This window comes from Cuculus canorus, chromosome 15, assembly GCF_017976375.1.
Source record: "Cuculus canorus isolate bCucCan1 chromosome 15, bCucCan1.pri, whole genome shotgun sequence".
NCBI classification, from domain to species: domain Eukaryota; kingdom Metazoa; phylum Chordata; class Aves; order Cuculiformes; family Cuculidae; genus Cuculus; species Cuculus canorus.
The window spans coordinates 14,868,822-14,884,099 of NC_071415.1; the positions used below are offsets into that span (position 1 = coordinate 14,868,822).

General features: G+C 39.2%; 1 protein-coding gene across 3 annotated transcripts; it reads right to left on the reverse strand.

Annotated features, from left to right (window-relative positions):
- Positions 1–169: 169 nt before the first annotated feature.
- On the reverse strand, positions 170–15,123 carry EIF2AK1 (eukaryotic translation initiation factor 2 alpha kinase 1). 3 transcript variants are annotated; one of them, XM_054080566.1, is made up of 15 exons: positions 14,884–15,123; positions 13,511–13,669; positions 11,598–11,734; positions 10,827–10,858; positions 10,270–10,369; positions 9,366–9,446; positions 8,867–8,966; positions 7,183–7,234; positions 6,091–6,460; positions 5,020–5,131; positions 3,325–3,431; positions 1,657–1,777; positions 1,454–1,533; positions 851–1,084; positions 170–373 (listed from the first exon to the last, which is right to left on the reverse strand). In XM_054080566.1, exons 1-15 carry the CDS (start codon positions 14,972–14,974, stop codon positions 251–253), a joined length of 1,899 nt encoding a protein of 632 aa, XP_053936541.1. In that variant the 5' UTR covers positions 14,975–15,123; the 3' UTR covers positions 170–250. The 3 variants fall into 3 exon arrangements, with proteins under 3 accessions (XP_053936541.1, XP_053936543.1, XP_053936542.1); XM_054080568.1 differs by lacking the exon at positions 14,884–15,123 and having other exon boundaries at positions 171–373; positions 13,525–13,656; XM_054080567.1 differs by lacking the exon at positions 170–373 and having other exon boundaries at positions 907–1,080.
- Between the last annotated feature and the right edge of the window lie 155 nt (positions 15,124–15,278).

Below are 15,278 nucleotides of genomic sequence, written 5' to 3' on the forward strand. Positions count from 1 at the left end.
TGCACTTTTAATTTTTCCTTACACTTTTCCCTGTAGCCCAAATTCTTACTTAAGTAAAACACATTAAATTGCACTGAAGCTAAGTGCAACATGAATGAATCCTTGCTGTGACTGGAGACTTCTGAATTAAGACAAGAAGATGAATACCTTTAAAGAACAGACAGGAAAATCAAAATGCATTGAAATGTTTTTATGTAAAAAAAATGTTTTATATAACTTATCATACAATAGAGGTTTGTACTCCCTCTACTTAAACAGGAGAACCTACATTCGTATGTTCATCTTGTTCTTCAGAAAGCAACCTTATTCTCTCTCTCAGTTTCTCTATTTCTTCCTCTTGCTGTCTCACCTTCTTTTGTAGGTTAGAAATAACCTGAGAATGAGAGTCAGTTTATTTCATTTATAGACAGGCCAGGATAAAGCCCTATTAACCCATTTGAATTGCATTCGCAATCCACTACAGACGCATCCTGCAGCACCACAGCTATTCTGTGTACAACAGCTTAATCCACAAAGTGTAGCAAGGGAAAATCATTAAGGATTCTGCAGAACTGATAAAAAGCCTTAAAAGCTTTCTGACTTAAGAAAACACATCAATCTGTATATAAATCAAATGTCTAGTCTTCATTAAGTTACTTGTACTTAATGACCATTTATCTCATTGCAAAGATGCCGCAAACATTAATACAGTGGCCTAAATACTGTAACTGGAAAAAGCCCTCTCAATCACACAATCCTCTTAAGTTCAAAACAAAACCACAATACAGGGTTTTCACAGACAGGGAAACAAAGGACATTTTTTTTTTTATTTATTTATCCTGTAAAGGGTGAGGTTATTGGCGTAACTTACATGTTCTGTGGTATGAAACAGTTCACTTTCACGAAGCTGAGCAGCAGTTGGTCTTTCTGTAGAGCTCTGGCTGGTGAGGAGTTTAACGTACTTGGCTTGAACAGGCCATTTTTTGCAGAAAGTATGAGGAATTTGGCCATTCCTTAAATATGTAAGAACTTTTGTTCTCTCCATTTCTGTTCCAAATGGTTGGAAGAGTTCTAGCAGGATAACACCCATGCTGTACATGTCTGACTAGGGTGGAGAAAAATTTCCAAGATAATTTTTTAGCTATTGTTAATTACTTACTAGATTTCTTTTTCGCATTAAAAATCGTGACATGAAAAAGTTTCACGATAATGAAGTTGCGTGATGATACAAAAAGTATCATGCACTACTGAAGGAACACAAACTGAAATTTATATACGTTCCTCAAGATCATCTTAGAAAGACGTAATTTTTGCATTGGTAGCAAACTAGAAGGCAAAGCTGAAAAACATATTTCAACAAAAACATCAGGAGTAACAGGAGGAGGAATATTTATCTATTTACCTGTTGAAAGGCTTATTTTATTCCTATTATCTACCATCATGCGTTAACCGAAAAAAAAAAACAACTCCCTACCTTGAAATCATAGTGAGATCCCTGCAATTGTTCTGGTGAGGCATAGAGGCAAGTTCCCACGCCTGAAGTATGTGTCAGTCCTTTACAAAGGCAATTTAGACTTAGTGTTACACTGCTACCATTTTACTTAAGAATTTAATATTCAGTGGTTTTAATGGCATAGAAGTTTAAACACTGAAAGCCATTAAACTGTTTTCTCTTACCATTTATCCTTTCTGTCTTATACCTCTGGTCTGCATCGTCCCAAAGAAGTTCCTTGCAGGCTAATCCAAAGTCTCCGATTTTTACATGATGATCTGATCCATACAGAAAGATATTTCTGGGCTACAAAATAAGATAGTATAAAATTTAAAATGTATCTATGTAAAAAATGATGGAATTTCACCAGTTTCACTATCAGTCCAGTGTTTCACAGGTACGATGACTATTTAATACATACATTAGTAAGAGAAAAAAACTAGTCATAGCTGACAGCAAATTATGTGTTGGCAACACCTTTTGGACAGAAAAACCACATATGAATGATACAGAAAAAAGGAGGAAGAGCAAAACAAGAAAAACAAAAACTTAGTGGAGAGATAAAGTACTTTTTTTTTTTCCCCAGCAGAAAACAAGAATCTTATTTGCTGAACAGTAACGTTAACAGGAACGGGCAAAAGCAGACAGCAAATGAGACTAAGTGATGTTGCAGGAAGGAGGACTAAATATCATCTTTGGGCTAGGCATAATGCAAAACAAAACATACTTTTCTATAAGATGAGTACAGCTGCAACACGCTGCTTGGTTCTAGGAAGTTGCTGTGAAAACAACCAAAATTATGAGAGACTTGACTAGAAAGCACCAACTGGAAAAACTGAAATAATCCTTGTATTTCGGCTTTACGACCATGAAGAAGGAGCAATACTAGCATTGTGTGTCTAGAATAAACTTGCCAGATAAAAGAAAACATAATATGAAATTACTGGTTTTACATAAGTCTGTACCACAAGTATTCTGAGCTTTGGTATGTTTGGATGAGAACCAAAAGTACTAATTGCTCACTACAAATTGTTTTTCTGCTAAATACAAATTAGCACTAGCAAGAAAGCAATGCAACTTAAGCCTTTTTTATCATCCTTAAGCTTTTGCTGGTTTTATGGTACTTTTAAAATGTTGCACTGAATAATGTTCGTTCCTTAAAAGCTCTTCTAAAACCACGCATCCTTCAACATCTTGAAGAATGACACTGATCAAGGTGCCAGAATCCAAATCCTCTGATTATGGATTTCCATTACAAAAATTACAATTCCCTTGTCTATAAGTAACATAATCAAAGGAGCCAGCAGGCCTGCTACTGTGTTCTCCTGTGGGCAGAGGAAATAAAATTCACACCATGAAAAGCTGTGTGAAGTAATAAAGGAAGATGACAGTAGCACTGTTAAAACTTTAGTAACTGATTATCCTGCCAGTGGAACAGCTAGTGCTTGGAAAGACCCTCAAGACCTCATAGTCCTGACCCCCTCAGCTTTCTGAAGAATTTTTTTTAGGTAATTAGGTAATTTAGTTCATACTCTGGTTAAGGAAAGACCAAGACAAAACAAACCAAATCTGACCATCCCTGTTTAAGACAAGAAAATGGCTTCACAAAGGACAAGACATTTCCAGAGCTTAATCATAATTCATTTGCAAGTCAATTTAATTGAGTACAATGCTTATAGTAAAGAAAGTATGGTATTGGTATAGAGGAGACGAAGTATTTTTTTACGTGTAACATAGCTAAATTCTTAAGAGCCCAGGTCATCTCAAATATGACTATAAAGTTGCTTTAATTCTCCTATAATGATAGTTACCTTTGTTTTCTTTAACCTCAAGTAATTATTCAGTGAACTTACTTTAATGTCTCTATGCATCACTCCCACGCTGTGGATATAGCATACGCCTTCTAATAACTCTTCAAAAATTTTCATTGTCCAGCGGACATCCACAAGATGGTACGGACCTTAAAACCAATTTAAAACCTAAATTATTTCAACTAATTTTAAGTTATTTAAGTTAATGGTGGCATGCCTTGCTGAATTTTATTTAGGTTGAAGAATTATTTAACAGAATGAGCATAGTTTAAAAATGGAACTTCCCATTTTTCTCCTTAAAAGTATTTTTGAAACAGCAGTCACTACCCTCAAAATTCCTAAGAAGATCAGGGGACAAGAACATATGTCTGCCTGAAAAGATTGCTCCAATCCCCATCAGATAGTTATTTGATTATGAATTTAGTGACATCTTTACTTCCATCTAAGTGCTGAATTAGAATGAAAAACAGACTTCCGGACAAAATCATATCAATTTACATAATAACACGTTTTCTGTACTGATTTGCACCCTTCCTCTTTGGATCCTAATCCTGCTGCTGCTGTGCTACTCTCTGAAATTCCCAAATCTCCTCTGGCTGTAGCTGTCCTAAATAAACTTACCATCTCATTGTTTTTACCATTTCCCATATTATGATTTGATTACAGCACATTGCCTTCCTACTCCAACAACCCAGATCTAATATGTCTGTTGCCACTTTGAATGCTCACTCTTTTTTCCTACTTGGGTTTCTGTTTCTTCATGTCTAACCTATGATACCATCCACCTTTCCTCTCCTGTTGCCCGTGAAAGCGGTCAAATGCCCTGGTAATTCTGTCATTCCCTGATGAGGCATGTCATCTTTTCACTTATGAAAGCTAAACGACTATAATTACAGGAGAGATTAGTGGAAGTCAGCTGATAGTTAGCTGGCAAACCTTACTCCGTGACTGAAGAGAATAACAGATTTATCTTAATAGTGATTAAAGCTAAGATTAAAGATTAATCATATAGTTTATGTCTTACAATCTGTTAAGCGTATGCTTTTTTCATACAGCCCAGAGAAAGGAATGTGTCTCTAATGCTTCACGAGCACAAGACTTGTTCTTCCAAATCTCAACAGTTATTGAAGACAGCTTGGTATCAGGCTGTGAGAACTCCTCTGGCCACTCAAGCAAAATAAATGTTAGATTCTTTAGACCAATGATAAACCAGCCTAAGTAAGAGTTTTGGTTATTAAGAACAAACGTAAAAGCTTTTAAGTATGTTGTAACCTGTCTGGAACAAAAGATGTATTTATATTTTCCGCAGCAGGTAATTTGTCTGTTGAAGAGCTCTATTTTGTAGCAGCAAGACTACTAGCAAAGCAAAATTTCAATTATTTAAACAGCTTCTGCAAAAACGCAGATTCTGTCAATAAAAACCTGTATTCCAAATAAGTAGTGTTGCCCAAGCATGGATCTTGCCAGGGAACAACTATGCCCCAGGCATACATTCATTGTTTTTTTGAAGAGTTGTCTAAAACTCATGAACTTAAATCTCTTCTACCAACATCTGTCATACAAAGATTCAATACTAGCCGCTATTTGATTAAGTGAATAAAGAATATAATGAAGAAGATCCGTATTATAAGCTGCTGAAGCAAAACATACAATCAGGCAAGCAGACTCTAATTAGGAAAAAATAAATATTTGCTTTACAATGAATAAGTAGATTTTTAACACAGTGATGAATCTTACTGGAAGTTTCCTCTGTTCTCTCGTTGCATTGTTTATTACGGTCAACAATCCAATCCCACAAAGATATTTCACACAGCTGCATTTGTATATGAAGCATCAAATGATACTCCACCTAGCAGGAAAAAAAATGGTCCGTGATTTGCCACTGTAATATGAACAGCATTTCCTTAGTTAATTCCTTTAAAGGTAATAAAAACAAATCTTGTTGTTAAGCTAAAAAAAAAATGCTTAGATACCAAAGTGACAACAAATACAGTATTATTAATTTTCTGCCTTCAAGAAAGCAGATACAACAATGCTGTCTACTTTGTGGGTTTTTTCCATATTATAACAATTTCAATAATTGTTATACAATAAAAGCTAACTAACTCTTCACAGTCATATTGGAGTATAAAAGCTTCTAGATATACCTGACAGAGGTTCTTTCTGATTTAAGAAAATAGTGTCAATTAATGTAAGAAAGCAGAAAAAATTAACCTCCTGATAAAGTTCATTTGATACCCTAGACAACTAAAGCAAACACCTTTAAAATCTTGGATTTCTTGCAAGAGGGAACTTCAAATGACAACAAAAGCTTGAAGCATTCCAGAGCTGGCTGTGTTCTTACACAACGTTTCATTTTAGAAACACAGGCAGAATGATTCCCTGCCCAAATCTGCTTCTCTTTTTCCCATGTAATCCCACATTGTACGGGCATATTACAGACCTAGACACGTTCATCAATAATATCTGCATTAGCCATTGTTACTGAATGCTGAAGATTTTCAAGTCTGATGGTTCTTCCAAGCAGGAGTAGTACTTTTTATTCACATGAGTCCTTTGAAAGGACCCAAGATTACTAACATATGGAAACTTTCTTGTATGCTGTTTTGCCAGCTCTCCTGGTGAGCTTCCTTGTAATGGGTGTTACTACCCACTTAAGTAAAACTTGTCTGTAGTTTTGGCTGTAGTCACAGAAATTTCATTTTTTTAAGTTTACTATTATAAATAATTCCTCTGTCTACCAACTCCAATTTACAAATGTCATTAATTATACAGCAGTTAAGGATATTTAAAGAAAACTGTATTCACCTCAAACTCTCCACAGAGAGCTACGTCATACTTGGAGCATTCTTCAGTGCAGGACTTAATTCCAGTGCTTGTATCTTGATCCAGAATAGAATGAGGTCCCTGTGCTTCATGATTTTTCACGTCAGTGGATCTACTGCTAACACTACTTACAGAGTCTTCTTGTAATTCCATGGACAATTCACATTTATTTGGATTCATACATTCTTTACTATTGCTGTTTGTAAAATCATTCCTTACATCCATATTCTGCACTAATACACTATCCAGATTTCTACGACTGGTACTGTCACAGGACTTCTCTTCTTGCGAGGTAAGATCAGCAAAGATAATTGAACTACCACTTTCCACACTCTGAACGAGACCATGATTGCTGAAAATAATAAAGGGAGAGAAATCAAAATGTGTATGTAATTTTATATTATCTATTTATGATACACCATGCTGAAAGCCTTTTTCTCCCCCTACTACAAACAGCATTCTAGAGTAAAAATTCAGATGTTTCCTCATCTAAAACTTTAGGATTACAGTTCTAGGATTCTAGTTCTAGGATTCAGGCTCCAGCCTTTTTAATACCCTCCCCCAGCAGGGATTCCTGACCACTGACCCAGACAGCTCACACAAACATACAGTCCTAGGTCAGAGCATTCACTGTACAGAACTATGATGCACATCCATTCCTTTAAACTTTGAGAAATACAGTATTATAACTTCCAAAGGACTCCATCTCCCATTGAAAGGACTAACCAACACCTCTGAGAAACAGAAGGCCTGTCACTCTCATACTCCACAGCACTAATCAGTGTTGCTGATCGGCACAGAACTTTTGAAGTAAACTTGACGCCCAGTACTACCTTCAGGCATTCGGAAACTGAGAGATCCAAAGAAAGCAGAAGTACCCAGTAATATTCTTCAGCTTAAGCAACCAGAACAGAAACAACGACAAGGATAATTAAAGACTTTTTTTAGTTATAACTTGGAAGCAAAAAGCACTTGTGCAATATATGCCAACTTCTGTACTCATGGAATGTTACTTCACAAATAGCCTTAGGCTGAAGCCAAATAAATGCTGTAATTGAGATTTATAATACTCACTTGCCACTCTCTTGCTCCCAAGATAATGGCTGCAACTCCATTATTCTTTTATCTATTGGATGGAAAGATAAATATGTTATTTTACAGAACAAAGCATGCATATATACTATAAATTAACATTTAAGCTACAGCATCTTACTGAATTTAACTTCATTACCTGTAGACATTTTTTGTCTATCTCTGCTGTTGTGAGAAGAGGTGCTTCTTAGTCTACAAAGAAGCAACTCTAACATGTTTTCCATTTTTATTTAATTGAAAAGAAAATAAGATATTGTACAAGGTCACCAAAAGGGTCACACTGGTCTCTCTTGCATATGCAACTCGATTTTACCTTTAAGACGTTAGCTTGTTCAAAATTAGAGTTTATAACGTATCTGATAATGCACAGTTCAAAGCAACTTCTTAGGGTACCATCCTTTGCCAACCCTGCTACTTAGAAAATGTCTGATGTCTTGGCAGTAATTTTCATTAAAATTGTGTACTTATGTGAAAAAGCAGTTTGTTTTAGCACACAAAACCAAATACAAAACACCAATATTGCAAGCCAAGGATGACCACCGAGCACCATAGGACCTACCTGTGGAGCTGGTTAGTATTTCCGTTATCAATATTATACACTTGCAAAGTACTCCTAGCACTAAAAAGTTTCATCCTTCCAGATGCTCAGTGTAATTGGTTAGAAAGTCTAGTCAGCTTAACTATAGTATGAACTTGCTACGCATGTTCTTTTGTGCTTACAGCTGAGTAGGCGTCAAGTCACTGACTTAGAAAGCAATAAAACCATAGAGAACACAAGCAAACCTCCCACTAAGAGAGGGTCAAAAGATTTAACTGCTAAAGGCATGCCAGAAAAGGACAAGAAAGAAAGGGACCAATGGATTAGCTTTACAAAGGAACCAAAGGACAAAGTGTGGGAAGAGCTGAGAGCAGAGAAACCAAACCGAAAAAAAAGGGGGCAAGGAAGAAGGTGTGCAATGAATGTAAAAGTAGATAAATTCTCAACAATTATATACAGAAGCTGATAAAAAAAAATAAATTCCAGATTGCTCTGTCGCTGCAGAACTATGAAAAGCAGTTCATCAAATTTAAAAACTCTCCTGTCTGAAGCAAAATAAGAGGGAATCTTGGATTATTTCTTTGTCATTAAAGTATTTATTTCCAGATTTGATCTTTTTCTAAACTCTTTTCCAGATAGGAAGAGAAGCAGAGTGGGAAATTTATCCTAGTTTTGCTACAACTCTGAGATTTGAAAACATGGTAACAAATTTGTGGGTTTTTCTTCTCCTATTCATCACTTTTCCCCTAATACCTCAAGTGGCTCATCTTCAATATTCATTCTTCTCCTTGTCAACTCCCTACTTTTTGCATTAAAAGGTTTTCATTGCGTTTAACTGAACTTCACAGAACTTGAAAATCTTCCTCATATATTATCAGAAGTGAAGCTAACACTTCCACAGTTCCAAAGCCACCCTTAAGTAACAGAGAAGTTATTAGGCAAGAGACTGAAATGCACAGAGGGACGTAACACCTGGTGGTCACCTGCAGTTTGCATTTTTTTGGAGGCATTGTTTTAAGGAGGGGGAAAAAAACAGTTATTTTACCAGAGAAGCAATACTCTCCAGCAAATAGTAATAGAGATTATAAGCAGGACACAAGTAAGAATAACATAATATGCTGTACTTTCCTTTTGGGCGCACTGCTTGAACATATTCTATCCAAGCAGTGTGATAGCCTACGATATTAGGATGCTGCAGCCCTGCCAGCACTTTAACTTCTCGTAGCACCTAAAAGACCAAAAAGAAACAAAATGACTGTCCTTTATTCTAAGTGCTTAGTAGACCCAAAAGATAACAGTTTTTGAATGAGAAAGAGTAGATGAAATTATTATAGTAATGGAGAAAATTCGGAAGCTTTAAAAAAAAATTACAATTTTCATAGTTGCAGAGATGATTACGTTCAAGTTAACGATATGTTTCTTTAAATGGACTCAAACGCTTCTCATTTACTCTTTTCCTACTAGGTACTGTATTAATAATGTCAAATCTTTGAAAACTGAGAATGCATATTATACAATATTAATGCGTTTGATATTTTGGGAAACATTAACTGCAGCGCTAAATTAATTTAGAATCAGCTAGAGCCGGCGGGGAGTTAAACCAGACATGAAACGTAGGAAAAAATACCTTCATACAATCTCTTCTTGTAGCCTTCTTAATGTTAATTTTTTTAATAGCATAGAACTGACCATCTAACTTGTTTCTGACCTGAAAACAATTGCAATAGGACAAAATTAGATGTGTTCAGAGTAGTGAATTATTAAATCCTTCAGAACCAACTATTTTATAAACATGAATTCCTGCACTCCATTCAGATAACCTTTCAGCTGTATCAGAGAATGAAACTGGATTAGGCCCCAGCAGTCTAAGACAAGGATACTCTACTTTTACCTTCTTTCAGGACTGCAAACACCAAGCCCAATCTTTGTGAAATACCTAGCTTCACAGCTACCATTCCATCAATAAGAAAAACACTGATAGGTCCTGATAATTGCCTCGAGAGGTTCTCAATGCATCTGTGAGACCACAACCGCCATTTACATATGGCACACACCACGTGCAGAAGGAATGTTGGGCTGGCCGTACGCTACAAGTATTTAATACAATTCAGCATTGGGTTGGACAGTTTACATCCATGTTAAGGCTGCTTTTTTCCAAGCATCCACTACAGGAACATTGCAGTGCACAGGCTAATCAGCAGACTAAAGGAGCCACTAGTTGCCGTGGCTGTTTTAAGTCAATATATCACAATACTTCACAGCAGAAATAAGGCATTTTCATTCACTTTAGAAGGGTCAAAATACACAAAGTAAAACATCTGATATATCCCGCTTCCAACAAACAGGAAACAGAAACCACAACTAAGCATCTTTTAAAATTAAATGCCAAAGTCTTTCACATGTTCCACTGGAAAAGTAATATTTTTGTTTTCCTATTAGAAAAATAAACAAAACAGCCAAAATAGTAACTCCAAATTTCAAACAAAAACTAGATAGAAACTGATGAGTTATAAATGGAAAGTGAAGAATACCTTGTATACTTTACCATATCCTCCTTTTCCTAGCCTTGCGACTTCATCAAATTCATTCAAGTATCGTGAAGTCTGTGCTTCAAAGAGAACTTCTTTTTCCCTAGTCAAAAAAGTTTGGCTGCATTAAACTCAATTACAGTTTATGGGTAAGGTATTATATAGACTACAGTTGTACACAATCTAGAAATACTATTTACATTATGAAAGGAAGAAGAAAATACTTTGACATTACCATAGCGAAAACTGAAAACCAGCAGAATGCAACAGCATGCACATGTACTACAGAACCACATTTTGTGTTAACAGAAATATTAACATTGTTTCCTTAAGTTTATGCCTGATAAATCTTTATTTCCTGAATGGTGGCAGTAACAGCAAGAGCTGTACCGAAGAAGGAATTTTCACCAGAATGTTCTGGGAGTTTGGAGAAATTTTTGCTTCTTTTGTCTCTGTTTCAGAGACAAAATATGAAATGCAGTGCTAATTAAATTAAGAGTGGAGCACAGAATGTTAGAGAGGGAGTAAGTTTAATATGTCTAAATGTTTTGAATACATACCCAATTGCATGAGAATCTCCATTATCAAGTTCCTATAAAACAACAAAATCCAACATAAAAACATGTCATAAAGAAAACAGGTCTACCATGCCATCAACAGGGACAGCTTAATCAAAACAGACACTACAACTATGTTCTGAGAAGAAAATAAGGTTACTGATAGTCATTCATTGTGCAGACAGCTTCACCGAATTAAAGTATTATTATCCCACCAGTAATCTGCCAACATCTCTCTGCTGGAGAGATTACCGCACTTCTAGAGTTCTGCTGGCAAACAGGATAAAATGAGGGCTCTAAAATGTGCTTAAGACAAAATTAACTAGCTTAGTTCAAGCAGCGAGATAAGCAAACTGGTCTGACTCAGCCCAGAGCACAGTACACAAATTACGCCCTACACTAATATAAATAACAAGGATGTTATCATAATCAACTGGAAAGGTTAAAAGTTGAAAATGGATGTCTATTGCCAGAAAAAAAACCCCAAACCTGTAGCAATACTTAAAACACCTTGCTTGTGTTTATAAATACATTTTAAGCTTTTAAAAAAAACCACATTTAATAAGAACAAAATATCGTCGGCTTCAAAAGCTTTGGTTTGAACCTACAGAACCAGGACATGCCACTCAAAACAGCTATAAGGTAGAAAGGGAGTACCATCTTGTGTAACTATTGAAAAGACCCAATCCAATATTAAAAGAACCCCCAAACAAAAGCTTCTTTGGATGCAGTTCCTTAACGCAGATGTCGCCAAAGAAATTTAACAAAGCTTACCCCATTAAGTATTTGTCGATTAGCTGCTTTCATTAGTTCAGTAATGGCTCTATTATGCTGCAGTCTTACGGTACTAAATTCATCACAGAAGGCAAAAGGAGAGAGCAACCCTGTTCTCGTGAAAGCCTGCCGAAGTACTGTACAAAGGAACAGAGAAAGGTCACATCAAATAGAGCCTCCAAATAAGACCACGTAAACAGTTGTTTTTAAAATGAGAAACTTTATTTGAAAGATAGTGCATCTGAAAAAATGAACAGCTACTCCTACTCTAATGCCTTTTCCTACACTTTTAGCAATAAAAACTAATTAAATCCGAACCAGAGGTGCTCTGTGGGAATCCCTTTGCATAACAGAGCTATTTGCCATGCCCTTCATGGTCACAATTGCACCTCCTCTTCCTTATCTCAGCAGATGAATTACATAAACATCCACCCATTCACTGACTTGTTAACCTTGGACTAATTTTGATCAGTGAAAAAAGAAACTCAAAGCATGTTCACAATTATGAGGACACGTTTATAATGAAAAGTAGTAATGTCAAGAGTTTCTAATTCACATACAAACTCACACATTTGTGCACATATACTAAAGAACAGAATTGCTCCCTTCCACCCCTTCAAAGACCCACATCCTTCTCAGCTGGAGTAAAACCATACTGAGGCAGACAAAAAAACCTAACAAATACTGGAGAAGGGTGCAACTGCAAAGATGCTACAAAATGTACTTAAGAGTTCTAGGAGTTCCAAGGCTTTAAAATAAACTTGCTTATAGGAGTTCAAGATGTTTCTTTGGTACCAGTATTTAAAAAGTCAGCCCACCGATTCTTTTAAGGAGCTGAAATTTATTGAAAATGAACCGATAAGAAATGAGGAATTTTGCTACACAAGCCTTAAGGGCACAGCTAGACACACTCGAAAATTCTGAAAAGACCTGAAGGGGGCTTGCCAACACAAACCTATCAGCCAAAACCGCAAAACAGACATGATTACTGAATTAAGTTTTTCTTTTATTCATTAGATTTATTCCACTTGGGAACTGGTTTAAACTTTACCCACAGAGGAATGTCATTTTCCACAATTACACTGGGAAGCCAAGCAGCTACATACTGTAGGAGACACCCAGTTGCGTTTTTCTGATCCTCTCCAAAAAAGGAAGAAATTTGGTTGGGTTTTCTTCCCTGATGGTTTCAGGTTTGACTGAGATAACAGTAAGACCCAGGGCCAAACATCTGCATCACACCTCAGGAAATAAAAAATGACAGTTCTCTGCGCTGTTGTTACTGGATGCTGTAAATGGCTTCAATTTTAAGTACAAACAACACATTACATTTTCTATAAGCATGTACAGTAAGGAGAAAAGCCTTGGAGATTGTTTCTCAAATGCCTTTAAGTGCTTCAATGAACAAAATACCTATGATAAGCTTTCAAAACAAAAATATCACACCTAAAAATGTGAGTGCCTTGAACTCTATCCAAAGAAGTTACAAGAAAATAAAGGACTTAAAAAGGCATTCACTCTGATTTTCACAAACTATAATTTTGGAATATTTAGTGAAGACTATGCTACAGCTATTTCTTAAAAAATATTACCATTAAATTCCTTTTCCGTGTTCTTAGGTCAGATTTAACAGTTAGTCAAATTACCCTGCTACTCTCCTCATGATGCAACTCACACGGTTTAGTTGAAACTGAACTGTCTACAATATTCTGTTACCATTTTCAAAAATAAGACAAGTCCTCATTCCCAATTCAGTTGATTCAGGGTATTCATTCTCTTCTTCAGAATAACTGTTGTCTCGATGGGGTGAGACCTAGAGCTTTCTAATGATACCACACGGTAACAGTGCACAGAGGAATCTGGTACACATCGCAGCATAGTAGTTTAAGTGACAAGAGGAAACCACTCTTACTGACTTCGGAACAAACACCTGGAATGAACAGGGTTGTGCGTGTACATGTGGCAGAGATGCTCCAACAGTGACACGAGCAGCAGCTGGTTCTGGATGGTCGAAGTGAAATTCACAAACTTCTGAGACCCGTTTGCCACTCGCAGCTCCGCCGGCACATCGGATTCTGGAACAGCACAGCCCGGGGGACACATTCATAAAATCACAGAATAGTTTGGGTTGGAAGGGACCTTAAAGCCCATCCAGTTCCAACCCCCCTGCCATGGGCAGGGACACCTCCCACTGGATCAGGGGCTCCAAGGCCCATCCAACCTGGCCTGGAACCCCTCCAGGGATGGGGCAGCCACAGCTTCCCTGGGCAGCCTGGGCCAGGGCCTCACTGCCCTCATGGTGTTCACGAACCTGATCCTCCTCTACAGTGGGAGGGGGTTTATTCCATCTTCTGTCCCATGACCCAGGAGGGGTGAGGAGAGCAGTTATCAGTGAAAACTGAGGCAAAAAAGTTAAGTACCTCAGCCTTCTCCTCATCTGTTGACATGAGGTCACCATTTTCAACCATCAGTGGAGGTACATTCTCCTTAACCCGCCTCTTCTGATTGATGTACCTGTAGAAGCCCTTCCTGTTGGTCTCCACTTCCCTTGCCAAGTTCAGCTCAGCTCCAGCTGCGCCTTAGCCTTCCTGATCTCACCCCTACAGTACATCCCTCAGAGGAGACTCTATACCGACCTTCCCGTATCTGAAGGGGATTACAAGAAAGCTGGGGAAGGACTGGGCAACGGGTATAAACCGGAGATGGGCAGATTTAGACCTGCCATAAGGAGGACTTTTCCCCACCATGAGAGTGAGGCCCTGGCAGAGGCTGCCCAGGGAAGCTGTGGCTGCCCCATCCCTGGAGGGGTTCAGAAGACGGTAGACGAGGTGCTCAGGGACACGGTTTAGTGGCAAACAGGAACGGTTGGAGTCGATGATCCAAGAGGTCTTTTCCAACCCAGTGATTCTATGATTCTGTTTACCAAACACCAACGAACCCACGCCTCTTTAACACAGCCGCGGCTCACAAAAAGGCACCACACTGAGCAAGAAGCTTAAAACACTAATTAGGAACCTAATTAGAGTTAATTTTTCTAAGCTTAGTAACGAAGCTAACGGGAGAGGCCGAGGCTCCGCCGGGGCAGCCGCCGCAGGGCCCCCCGCTCTTGCATCACCCGCGGCCTCGGCGCGGCGGGGACCGGCGGCGCCTCTCCCCCTCCCTCCCCGCCGACCGGGGCCCGAGCGGCTCCCCCGAGCGCCCCCAGGGGGCCGGCGCTGCCCCGCGCCCCCAGGCTCGACTCCCCAAAGCTCAGTCCCCCCCGAGCCCGGCCCCGCCCGGCCCCGCTCACCGTCGAAGCGCGGCTCCGCGCTCTCCTCAGGGAAGTCGATGGCGGGCGGCGGGGCGGCCGCGGCCCCGAGCGGGAGGCGACCCCGCCACATGCCCGGCCGCGGCCCGGCGGGGCCTGCCCGCTCACTGGGGGCGGCGCCGGCGGTCGGGCCCAAGCTTACGGCCGCCGGCTGAGCGGAATAAAGCGGAGAAGGAGGAACCGGGAAGCTCCGGGTGAGGCAGCGGAGCGCGGCCGGCCCCTCGGGCGCGGAGCCGCGGCCCCGGGCGGGGGCGGCCGAGCCCCCTCTAGCGGCTCCCGGCGGCGGCGCAGGGGCGGTGCCGGTCCCCGTGTGACCCGGAGGCGCTCGCCGCTCCCCTCGCCGCCGCCGCCGCCGCCTCCTCTCCTCCCCCCGCCCG

Excerpts from the sequence above, each read along its gene's own strand:
- EIF2AK1 (XM_054080566.1), bottom strand. The coding sequence starts at position 14,974 with ATGTGGCGGGGTCGCCTCCCGCTCGGGGCCGCGGCCGCCCCGCCGCCC. Across the intron at positions 10,370-10,826 it reads GGAGATTCTCATGCAATTGG|GGAAAAAGAAGTTCTCTTTG; the intron begins GTATGTATTCAA and ends TTTTTTGACTAG. Across the intron at positions 1,778-3,324 it reads TGATGCATAGAGACATTAAA|CCCAGAAATATCTTTCTGTA; the intron begins GTAAGTTCACTG and ends CTTATTTTGTAG.